Raw genomic sequence first — 12389 nt, 5'->3', positions numbered from 1 at the left:
GGGAAGGCGCAAGCCCTTTAAATCGAAGCAGTTGAAAGGGCTTGTGCGTCCCGGCTCTTAGGCATTGTGTTAGTGAGCATGGCCAGGAACTGCCTCATGGGCCAGATAAAAGAGCTAGGTGGGCTGGATGCAGCCCACTGAAAGGCTTTTGCCCACCCCTGTTCTAAAGGGTTTTAATAAGTTAACCGATGTAGATCCAGATGCTCATGTTTATAAGATGTGTATGTAAATAGTAAACAAACCCCTATGCTTATATTTGGCATAAATGTTATTTAATGGTTCAAGACAAACAATTCTATGCAGATGTGTATAAAAATCTACAGAAAATGATTGTTGCTTTTCTGTTACCAGTCTTTTCAGCATTCAAATAGGACTTTTGATTATTGAGCTAGTTCCAGAAATCTCATCCTTTTACCTAATACTGTATTTATCTTGTTTTTCAGGATTTGGGCTGTATGTTTATCCTAATTCTTTTTTTCAGTATGAAGGAGAATGGAAACAGGGAAGAAAACATGGTAAGGGGAATTTGTTTTATTCATAAACATTGAACGGACACTTTATTTCATTTATCTAACTTTTTTTAGTTTGTAAAATATCTGTAGAAACACTGTTATGCACTGAAGCATTCTAATCTATAGTCACTAAAGAAACTGATTACAACTAAATTTCTCATCCCAGACATTATTTCAGTAAAATCCTATTGTGTATGGAGAATGCAGGGACTGTCTTTCTCCTTCTCAGTTGGGAGCCATGTCAGTGAGGGTTTAGTTGTTTATTTTTTATTCTCACTTGAATGCGGCCCCCAACTGATTTTTCTGTGGGTCAGCAGCCCCCTACACCAAAATGGTTCCCCACCTCTAGCTGTGGGCCATTGGCGCGGTCTATCTTTTTCATAGTAGTTCCCAAAGTATTAGCAGTGAGAGTGATCCAAAACATCAAATATGAAATACAGATACACAGGTAACTTCAGGTATATTCCATTTGTATGCATGTATCTTTTTTAATCATTCAGTAAATCATAACCTTTCCAGTGATGTCTGTCTTTATGCAAGATGGCTCATGTATCTCAGTTATGTTATATGCATATTGTGGCCAAGTTCTGGCTGTGTCCCATGGGGCCTACGCTCCTTACGTGGTTATTATATGCCTCAGAGGCTTGCTGTAACTCTATATGCTGCCTCTTGTGTTTTTCTGTAGGTCTGGGTTACAGCTTATTGAGCTATTTTCATCATTGACGAAGTCAATGAATGGGGAAAGGGAGATCCCTCCGTAGTCCTGGATCTCCTTTTCCCAGAACTAGTTATTTCTGTGTTGTGGGGAGGTTGGTGCAGAGAGGTTGGGGAACCCAGGCCCACCTACTATTCTAGGTTCCTGCCCAGGGACCCTAGGCAGTGGCAGCTGCTCAGGTTTTCACTCTAGCTCCAAGACAATAGCCTTTTCCCTGGGCTGCTCCCCCTAGGGCAGTGGTTCTCAAACTTTTTCGCCTCTGGATTGTCTGGCATAATGCAATTCTTTCCATGGACTGCCAGTTGCTAATGGAAACTCACTGTTAACTACATAATTACAGTATGCCCCAGCCATTTTACTAGTGCTGCAACTAGGGCGAATGGTTTAATTTAAATTATTAAACAGATTAAGCATTTAAACTCTCATTAGTTTCAGACTTCATTTTAAATAAAGTAAAATAAAGTAATTTATGTCCAACATAAAAGATTTCAATGTTTTCTTTATTTATGGTAGGGGTGGGGAACCGTTTTTGGGTCAGGGGCCACAGATCCACAGAAAAATTAGTTGGGGACCATACAAGTGAGAATCAAGAAACAAAAACAAAACAAAAACAAAAAAAAACACACTCCTCCAAAAAAAACCCCAAGCCTCACTGATGGACCCTAACTGAGACACCTCACTCCTCTGGTGCTTTAGCCCTATTGCTGAGGGAAAGATTGAGGTTCAGGGCTTTCCATAGGCCAGATTTACTTTTCTGGGATTCTGGAGATAGTGGATTTTGTGAACCCCTATAAGCTCTGGGGTGAGAACAAAAATGAGGGGTTCAGTGTGCAGGACAGGGCTACCAGCAAGTGGGATAGGGATGGGGGGTGCAGGATCAGTGCGGGAGCCGTGATGCAGAAGCAGGCTGGGAGTAAAGTGTCTGGCTGGGGGGAAGGAGCAAGAGCAAGGGAAGATGCAGTTTGTGGCCAGGACAGGGGGTGCAGGAGCAATGGTGGATGCGAGAGCAGGGTGGGGGTATGTGCCTGGCCAAGGGGGAGATGCAGGACCAAAGGAGGGTGCAGGAGGGGTTTGGGGTAGGGTATCTGGCTAGGAGGGAGAGGGCAGGCGCAAGGGAGGGTGCAGGGTCTTGGTGGGGGAAGAGGGATTGGGGTCTGGACATGAGTGGGGATGCTTATCTGACTTCGCACTTCCATTGCTCCCATTGGCTGCTGGTTTGTAGAGAGCTGCTCCCTTGTAAGACTGTGCTATCGGTAGCAGGAATTATTCCTGTAATATATTGTGACCAGAAGTAGCACAATCCTATAGGCTACGTCTACACTGGCAGCTTCTTGAGCAAGACCTGTTTCGCGGAAGAGTTCTTGCGCAAAAAGTCTTCCACAAGAGCGTGTCTACACTGGCATGTGCTTTTGCGCAAGAGCATCTATGGCAGTGTGGATGCTCTCTTGCGCAAGAAAGCTCTGATGGCCATTTTAGCCATAGGGGTTTCTTGCGCAAGAAATTTATGGTGCCTGTCTACACTGCCCTCTTGCGCAAGAGCTCTTGCACAAGAGGGCTTATTTCTCGTGGGGAGAGGAATAACTCTTCCGGAAGAAGCCCTGTTTTCTGACACTAGACTGTAAATTTACTTGCTCAAGAATGTGCGTGCAGTATAGACACCCGGCAAGTTTTTGCGCAAGAACAGCTGTTCTTGCGCAAGAAGCCACCAGTGTAGACATAGTCACAGACTATTGTTTCTAAACAGAAGACCAAATGTTTAGAATTGCTACCCATTTCAGTGCTGGGGTGCGAGGGGGGCTCCTCTGTTGTCCTCTGCACTTGCTTTGTGTTTATGGCAACCCAAGTGGTACCGTGTCAGAACAGGAAATCCTGAGATAGTTTTTCATGGTGGTACAGAGCAAACCATGGGGTGGGGTGCACTGGGCACAACACAATAAAGCGGCATTTCTTGGTTTACACCAGCTCTTCGGTGTGGGGTGAAGGTTGGGGACAAAGTCCCCAAGTAACCCTGTTCCTTCTGGTAGCACTCCCAGATCTCCTGGGGAAGACAGGCAGCCCCCCCCCCCCCCCATGGCTTCTGGAGGAGCCCTGCTCTGCACAGCTGCCCTACATGCAGCCCTCCCCACCTCAGGCATGTAGCTGCCTGCATCACTGAACAGAAGGCAGGATGGGCAGGTCCCGCAGGGGAAAGGCCTCCAGGCAGCAAAATGGTGGCATCCTTGCCACTTCCAGGGCTTCTCCAGTGACCGTTACAGCACCTCCCTCAGGCAGAACCTGGACACAGCAGGGCCTGCAGGTAGGTGGCATGGCACAGCACGGGGAGGAGGATGCTGATCTCCTGTCTAACAGCTGGCTCCCCACAGGCAGGGTTGGGGGCCAGGCTGTGGCGGCACTAGAGGGCTCCTGGCAGCAGTGCATGGGCTGCTGCATCCCCCATTGAGACTGCTGCCCAGGTAGCACCAGTCAATGACTGCAGCAGGGAAAGCCTTGCTGCCATTCCCCCAGGAGGAGTGGGGGGGGCTCACCCTCCTTCCACTCCCACACAGTGGAGAGACAGCACATGCTCCCCACCTCATGGGAGATGAATGGAGAGCGGAATCAAGCCACAGACCACTAGTGATCCGCAGACTGCACTTTGAGAACGACTTCTCTAGTGCCTTTTCTCTGGTACCTGAGGCTATGACTGCACTACATGCTTCTTGTGCAAGAAGCCTTTTGCACAAAAACTTTTTGCACGAGAGCACGTCCATACCTCAAAGCACATCGCAAAAGCCATGTGCAAGAAAGCTCTGATTGATGGACATTCTGTAAATGGCAGAGCACCTGTGCTTTTTCTCATAGGGGTTTCCCCTCTGGAGCATCCACATTTGCCTTCTTGTACAATAGCTGTAGCGCTAAAAGCAGTTATGCCTCAGAAAAGGAGGTTTACCTATGGCGGAAAAAGCCCTCTCTTCTGTGGTTTAACTGCCCATTTAATTGCGCAAGAGCTCATTTGAGGTGTGGACGCTCCGCAGGTTTTTGCGCAAAACCAGCTGTTTTTGTGCAAAAAACTTGGTGTAGATGTAGCCCGACTGAATGTCTCCTATATCAGCTTCTTCTTCATAAACACATTGTCTCCTCTTAGTCCATCCCTTTTCTCCTTCCCCCTGCCTTACTTGGAAAATCCCTTTTAAAGCATCACTCCAGACTTTAATTGTTAGCAGGTGCCTGATTAGCCTGCTCCTTCAGGCCAGCTATTAATTAGCCTCAGGTATCTGTCTGCCTTAATTACAGGGCAGCAGACTTTGGGAGTTTATTCACAGAACAGAACACTTTATCCAGTGCCCTGCATATCTGTCCTCCATTAGAGTGCAACAGCCAGCTACTCTTAAATTGTTTTCTCCTTTCAACTTGCTTTTAATGGGCTTTTACCAACCAGTTCCCTGAGTTTAAGTGTGCCTTCTAGAAATCCATTGTCTTCATTTGCCGTTCTCCCTCCTGCCATTTCTTAGTCATGAATTCTTCTATTTTATGATCACTTTCACTCAAACTGCCTTCCATTTTCAAATTCTCAACATATCTATCCCTATTTGTCAAAATCAAATCTAATAAAGTCTTTCCCCAGTAGCTTTCTCTACCTTCTGCAATTAAAAATAGTCTCCAGTACATTCCAAGAACTTGTTGGAAAATCTCTGGCCTGCTGTGTTATTTTCGCAGCACATGTGCAGGTAGTTGAAATCCCCCATCACCACCAAGTCCTGTTTTTTGGATGATTTTTGTTGGTTCCACCACTAGGCAATCTGTAGTAGACCCCATCATGACACCAGCTGTATTTTTTAGCCCTTTTATTCTTAACCAGAGGCTTTTAACAAGTATTTATCTTATTTCCATCTCAATCTCTGTCCAAGCATATACATTTTTAACATATAAAGCAATACCTCCTCCCTTTTTTCTCTCCCTGTCCTTTGAGTAAGTTGTACTCTTCTATACCAATTTTCAATCATAGGGTATGTCTACACTACCCACTAGTTCGAACTAGCGGGGTAATGTAGGCATACCGCACTTGCAAATGAAGCCCGGGATTTGAATTTCCCAGGCTTCATTTGCATAAGCGGGGAGCCGCCATTTTTAAATCCCCGCTTGTTCGAACCCCGTGTAGCGCGGCTACCCGGGGCTCGAACTAGGTAGTTCGGACTAGGATTCCTATTCCGAACTACCGTTACTCCTCGTGGAACGAGGTGTACCGGTAGTTCGGAATAGGAATCCTAGTCCGAACTACCTAGTTCGAGCCCCGTGTAGCCGCGCTACACGGGGTTCGAACAAGCGGGGATTTAAAAATGGCGGCTCCCCGCTTATACAAATGAAGCCCGGGAAATTCAAATCCCGGGCTTCATTTGCAAGTGCGGTATGCCTACATTACCCTCCTAGTTCGAACTAGGAGGGTAGTGTAGACATACCCATATGTATTATCCCATCGAGTCAGATCTGTGATACCAACTATTTCATAATTATATTTATTTCCTAGCATTTTGAGTTCTTTTACTTATTCTCCATACTTCTCACATTAGTATACAGACATCTAAGATACTGATTTGATCCTCCACCCCTCATTTCTGTCTGTGTCTCCTTTATCCCTGCTAATATAGGCTATAGCCCATGCTTTCCTCAAACTCTGACTCCATGTTTTTTACTTACCTGTGAACTTTGGTAACCTTGCCCCGTCAAATCTAGTTTAAAGCCCTTCTCACTAGGTTAGCCAGTCTGCATCCAAATACACTCTTAGTCTTCCTTGATAGGTGGACCCCATTGCTACTTAGCAATCCTTCTTCCTGGAAGGAAGGGGTCAAGAAAGCTAAACAGTCTCAGCCAGGCATTCACCTCCAGGATGCATCTGCCTCTGAAATAGTGCGCTCAGGGCTGCACATTGTGCATTGCTGAGGGTGGAGTGAAGAGGCATTCTGATTCTCACTTTACTGCTCAAACTACAGGTTAAACCTCTAAAAACCAGGACTGTCTTGTCTGGCAACATCTGTGATCCAGTAGGACCATGGATATTCCTGGACCAGAGAGCTCCAGGAGTCAGGAACCAGGAGAGCTTGCGGCCAGGAGCCCTGCCAGGGCTGGCAGCTGGAGTGGGGCTGGCGAGAGCAGGCCCAGCAGCATGGGCAGCCTGAGCAGGGTCAGTGGCCTAGCGGCTGGGAGCCCAGCTGGAGACAGCAGCCCAAGCAGCGCAGGCAGCCTGATCATGGTCAGTGGCCTACCTAGGCCTGCAGCAGTGGGGCCAGCAGCCCAACCAGAGTGGAAAGCCTGAGTGGGGTCAGCAGCCAGAAATCCAGTGGGGGTCAGTGGCAGCAGAGCCAGCAGCGTTATGGCGAGTTGGGGGAAGGTCACTGAGTAGTGCCAGTGACCAGAAGCCTAGCTAGGGCCGATGGCAGTGGGGCTAGCAGCCGGCACAGTCCTGATGGCTGGGAGCCCAGCAAGGGCTGGTGATAGCGAGGCTGACAGCCCAACTGGGGCCGGCGGCCAGGAACCCGGCCAGGGATGGATGTGGGGGTGGAGGCAGGGCTGGGGGCAGCTACTGGGGCTGGGAGAAAAGCTGAGCAAATGACTTCTCGTCTGGCAGAATCCCTTGTTCAGGACTAGTGAGGTCCCAAGAATGCTGGACCAGGGAGGTGCAACCTGTATTAGATGTTTCTCTGAGATTATTATAATTCTTTTTTATTACTCAGAAAGTATTTCAATGAATATATTGTTTCCTAGGTCATGGTAAGCTGTTATTTAAGGATGGAAGTTATTATGAAGGCGAATTTGTAGATGGAGAAATTATGGGAAATGGATTACGATACTGGGCATCTACAGGTTAGTTCTTTTCCGTGAAACACACCATATTTTTAATACAATACAATTTTTACAAGGATAGTTATGTACTCCGTTCTCTATATTTATTGTGTTGTAAGTTGTTAGCTTACATTGCTCCATACAAGAGTTTTTCCAAGTTTCCATTGTAAAGCCTACTTTTCAGGTTTTTATGTGTTTGTTGTTTTTTAGAGGACTAGAAGATTTTTCAGGTGTTGCTCGCATCCTTAACTCAAATTAGTTTTGTTTTTCTTCATATAAAGCATTCCTTGGGGGGTGGGGCTGGGAGTAAGGGGTTCAGTATGCAGGTTGCCCTGGTGAGAGAGGACAACCCCAGCCCTCTCCCACCACAGCAGCTTGGGGCTAGATGAAAAGCACCTGTCCTTGGCTGCTACAGCTGTAGCAAGTACAGCCAGGAGAGGGGGGTGTATGTCCCCAGGCTGGGGGACAGACAGACACACAAACAAACTCTTTGAAAGGTATCTGTCCCTTTCTCTACCCCTGTCCTCTGCTGCTCCAATGGGCTGTTTGGATCCCTATCTCTGGCCCCCTGCTGTCCCTCTATGGTCATTATACAGTATAACTTTCCTTGCTAGCAGTGCCCTCCCTTTCCATTTTATGAGAAACAATCACATTCCAAGCACATCCCATTGTCCTGGCACAACCAAACCCTGTCCTTGGTGTAAGTTATGATAAGAGGAAGCTGCATACCAAATGTTGTGGTCCTAGCTCTTGCCATTTTATGAGGTTATGAGGAGTTCTCAAACACACTCTCTCTCAAATATATAATAGATTATGTAGACTTTTGGTTAACTCCAAGCAATGTGTATATAGTAGTGGGTGAGAGTAATGGTGTAAGAAGCATGTCTCTTACCTTTGACAATAAGGATTTTTGTCCTAGAAGGATTTCCACATAGTCAGTTCCCTGCATCAAACTCCTTCAGCCCCGGTCCTGTAATAAAATAAAGGACTAATCACTCCATGATTAGCTAACAGATCTTGTGCATGTTCTCACACATGAATGTATCCCTGAACCTACACCCCAGATGACAGATCTCTCCCTTTTCCTTTCTTGAATAGAGAGAAACTCTTGGGTAAGGAGTAGTTCTTGAAAAATGATTTAAGTTCAACCTAAATGCGAGGCATCATGTAATTGTGCTGCCCCAAGAGAAACTCTGGGAAGGTATTGTAAGTCCTTACCTCTGCTTCCTTTTTGACCGGAGGGTGGTCACTTTCTGTCTACTCCCAGACCTTGTGATAGGCCATCTCTGGTGGCTCCCAGGGAGGAGTTATGGGGTGAAGCTGATGTAATCTTTCTATTTTATGGATATATTGGGTAAATACTTGACAGAAGAATATAATTCTTCTGAGATAGTATAGGCACAGACACATTCTCTGTACAGTACTATATTTTTAGTACCACGCTCTTGATTTCCCAGGTTTCATACAGATTTGAATGACTAGATGTCATCAAAAAGCTGTTAAGTTGACTATGAAATTAAAGTACTTTTTATTGGTTTCTTAACCATAAAAGAACATATTATGAATCTTTTTAACAAGTTACTGCAATTTTTAAGATGCCTCAGTTTTAAAGACCTGAAGGAATATGGATTATGATTCATTAGTTTTAAGATGAAGACTTAATGAACAGGCTTTTTCTTCACTTGACTGTACTGATAATAAAAAGCCATTATTAATTATTCACTTTATGACTTTTAAGATATCTTCTACTACTGCTCTGTAAGTGAGGGTCAGTGGTATGCTTGCTTTCTTAGCACACCTTAGACTTAAAAAATATTAAATCACATTTGACAGGGCTATGAATTCTTTTTTCCACTTTATCATATATTTGCTTTAAGGAAACACTTATTCAGGTCAGTTTGTGTCTGGAGAGCTGCATGGACATGGAGTAATGCAGTACAAAGATGGTGAGAAATATGAAGGGGAGTTCTCCTGTGGAATGAGAGCAGGTAAGTTAAAGTCAGAGAGGAAACTTTGATTAAAATTCACTCCGAAGTAACTGAAGTCCTGATTATTATTATTATTATTAGTCATCATATTTATGACAGCAGTGCCTACGAGTCAACCAAGAATGGAGTCCTGGTGTGCTAGGCATTACACAAACAGAATAATAGACAATTCCTGATTCAGCAAGGCATAGGCCTGACTTTAAGTATATGAATGGTTCCATTAAATTCCATTATGTTCACTTAACATTAAGCACATAGTTAAGTACCAGTACCTTGCTGAAATAGGCCTTTTTTACTAATTGAGGTCAAATTCCTTCACTGTCTGTCTCCCTTCCTCTACCCCAGGAGCATCAAGCATAGCAAACTTAGTTAGAAAACAGATTAGCCAGGGACTTTTTCATTTTGGTAGCCAATCCAGATTAAATACAACTCCATTGACTTAATTTGAGTTGAATTGAGCCTACTTACACTACAACTGAATTTGGCACTGACTGTTTTCACACTGTCATTGGTGCTTGTTAGAGTGAAAATCTGGAATGATGAGAATCACTATAATGCAAACTGATGGAGATTTGAAGTAAGACCATTCTTATCTTTATTCAGCTAGAATATGATAGATTTTCCTGCAAAATTTGTGGTGTTCTTTTTGTGAGATAACTAAAGTCCTAATCATGCAGTTATTTGCACAGAGGAGTAATTGCACATGTGAGTAGTCTCATTTATACTTGCAATTAATCCCACTGAAGTAAAGCTACCCACTAGTGTAACGGTTTGCAAGACCGAGTCAATAGAATATTCAAGTATTTGAGGCAGGACCACTTCACATTGTGAGTAGTTCTGATTATTTTAATGGGATTACTCTCAATGCATCAAGTTAAGTGTGTTTATATCTCTCTGTAGGATTGGGACTTCAGTTGTTATGCATCTAGCACATTATGGATGTTACTGAAAAAAACAATATGCAACCTGATTTGCAGTCCACCAAAATTTGGGGAAACACTGGATAATTAAAATCTAGATAAGCTGTTTGATTTTTTTTTTAATTTTTATGTTTGTTTTGTTTTGTTTTTGCTAAACTTAAATCAATTGGGTGTGCTGTGAGCTTGAAGTAGATATTTTCTGTACAGTTTGGAAGTTGATATGTGTTTTTGAATATAGTTAAGACATTTTATTGCAGGGACATATAAGGAAATTTCCTTCCTCGAGAGATTGTTGGTGTGTTTCTGTAGATTTTCTATTTATTGTTATTTAGGATATGGGTTATTTGTTGACAAGGAGGGACAAACTTATCAAGGATCCTTTCACAATAATAAGAAACACGGAGGAGGGAATATGACCTTCAAGTAAGTTTTTTTTTTTTTTTTTAAATCTTATTGTATTAATTGTTTGCTCTTGTTGGTATAAATAATATTTAGGGGCTTAAATATGCAAAAATTATGAAAAGATAGGTGTTAATAATGGGGGATTCAATCATTAGAAACATAGAAAGCTGGTTTTGTGATGACCAGAGGAACCATATGGTGACTTGCCTGCCTGGTGTGAAGGTTGCAGATCTCTAGATGTGGAGTGCTGAGAAGGAGACAGTAGTTGTGGTACATGTAGGTCCTGGAAGGATAACATAATGGTCCTAGAGGCCAAATTTAGACTGCTAGGAAGGAGATTGAAATCCAGGACCTCAGTGGCAGCATTCTCTGAAATGCTTTCAGTTCCATTTGCAGGGCCAGGTAGGCAGGCAGAACTGTAGGGTCTCAATGCATGGATGAGACGATGGTGTAGGGAGGAGGTGATTAGATTTATTAAGAAATGGGGAAACTGTTGGGATAGGGGGAGGCTATTCAGAAATGATGGGCTCCACCTTAGCCCAAATGGAACCAGATTGCTGTCACTTAACATTAAAAAGGTTGTAGAGTAGTTTTTAAACTAAGGGCTGGGGGAAAGTCGACAGGTGTTGAGGAGCAGATGGATCAGACAGAGCTATCTCTTAGGGAAGAGTCTGTTAATAGAGATTCTCTATGTTCTAATAAGGAGGAGAGGATGGAAGATGATAAAATATGGGTAATATCAGATGAGAAACAGTCAAATAAAAAAGAATGCCATTCAAACACATCAGGACATGGCAGACAGTTAAATAATGACAAATTTTTAAAGTGCTTATACATAAATGCTAGAAGTCTAAATAATAAGATGGGTGAACATGCTAGTTCAAATGAGCAAAACGCTAATTCGAACTAGTTTTTAGGTCTAGATGCACTAGTTCGAAAAAGCTTAGTTCGAATTAACTAATTCGAATTAAGTTAGTTTGAATTAGTGCTGTAATGTAGACATACCCACTGAGTGGCTCTTGGACCAGAACCTGTGTTCTGCTTAAGACTAAATCAAGAATTATGTCTCCCCTTGTGGTTCCAGGACTAGCTGTTCCAAGTGGCAGTAATTCATGGTGGCTAGAAATTTTGTTATCTATATCATATCCTGAGGTAACATTTACCAAGTCCATATTTTTGTATATTTAGAAAGGATTCATCCTGCTGAGCTTCTGCAGATTACAGTAATTTACAATTGTGCACAAGGTATAACTTTTTCTGTATCTAACAGGAGTGTAGCACAATGACATACACACACGTGCACACACATCTTCCTAATGTCTCTATTTTTAGTAGTATGGTAACACTTTAAAGACTAACAAAACTCATGATGACATCTACATGTTTTAATAGTCTTTAAAGTGCTACCAGACTATTTGTTGTTTTTTAAATTTATCCTGTACAGACTAACTCAGCTACTCCTCTGAAGGTCTATTTTTTAGTATTTGTTTGAAAAGTTGGGGAGATTCCCAAGCCTGAGCTGATCTTTTTAGATGACAAATCTGAGGAATTGTCCCAGATTGAGGTGTCATTAGAGGAAGTTTTGGAACAGATTGATAAACTTAACAGTAATAATTCACCGGGAGCAGATAGCACTCACCCAAGAGTTCTGAAAGAACTCAAAAGTGAAAGTGTGGAACTAACAACTGTGATTTGTTACCTATCCTTTAAATCAGCTTCTGTACCTAATGACTGGAAGATAGCTAATGTGACGCCAATATTTAAAAAGAGCTCTAGAGGTGATCTTGGCAGTTACAGACAGGTAAGTCTAATATCAGTACAGGGAAAATTAGTTGAAAATATGGGTACAAATAAAATAGTCAGACACATAGATGAATATAATTTGTTGGGAAAAAGTCAACATGGTTTCTGTAAAGGGAAGTCATGCCTTACTAATCTGCTAGAGTTCTTTGAGGGGGTCAACAAGCAGGTGGACATGGAGGATCCAGTGGATATCGTGTACTTAGATTTCCAGAAAGCCTTTGACAAGATCCTT

General features: G+C 43.2%; 1 protein-coding gene across 1 annotated transcript in view; it reads left to right on the top strand.

Annotated features, from left to right (window-relative positions):
- The window catches only part of MORN1 (MORN repeat containing 1), a 190941-nt gene that overhangs the window by 1859 nt on the left and 176693 nt on the right, over nt 1–12389 (top strand). The window contains 4 exon segments of the mRNA XM_075906074.1: nt 444–515; nt 6967–7065; nt 8922–9032; nt 10285–10375. Of these exon segments, the coding sequence (XP_075762189.1) occupies nt 444–515; nt 6967–7065; nt 8922–9032; nt 10285–10375 (373 nt within the window).

The sequence above is a fragment of the Pelodiscus sinensis genome, chromosome 23 (genome assembly GCF_049634645.1).
Source record: "Pelodiscus sinensis isolate JC-2024 chromosome 23, ASM4963464v1, whole genome shotgun sequence".
Taxonomy (NCBI): domain Eukaryota; kingdom Metazoa; phylum Chordata; order Testudines; family Trionychidae; genus Pelodiscus; species Pelodiscus sinensis.
This window is presented reverse-complemented; position numbering and strand designations above follow the sequence as displayed.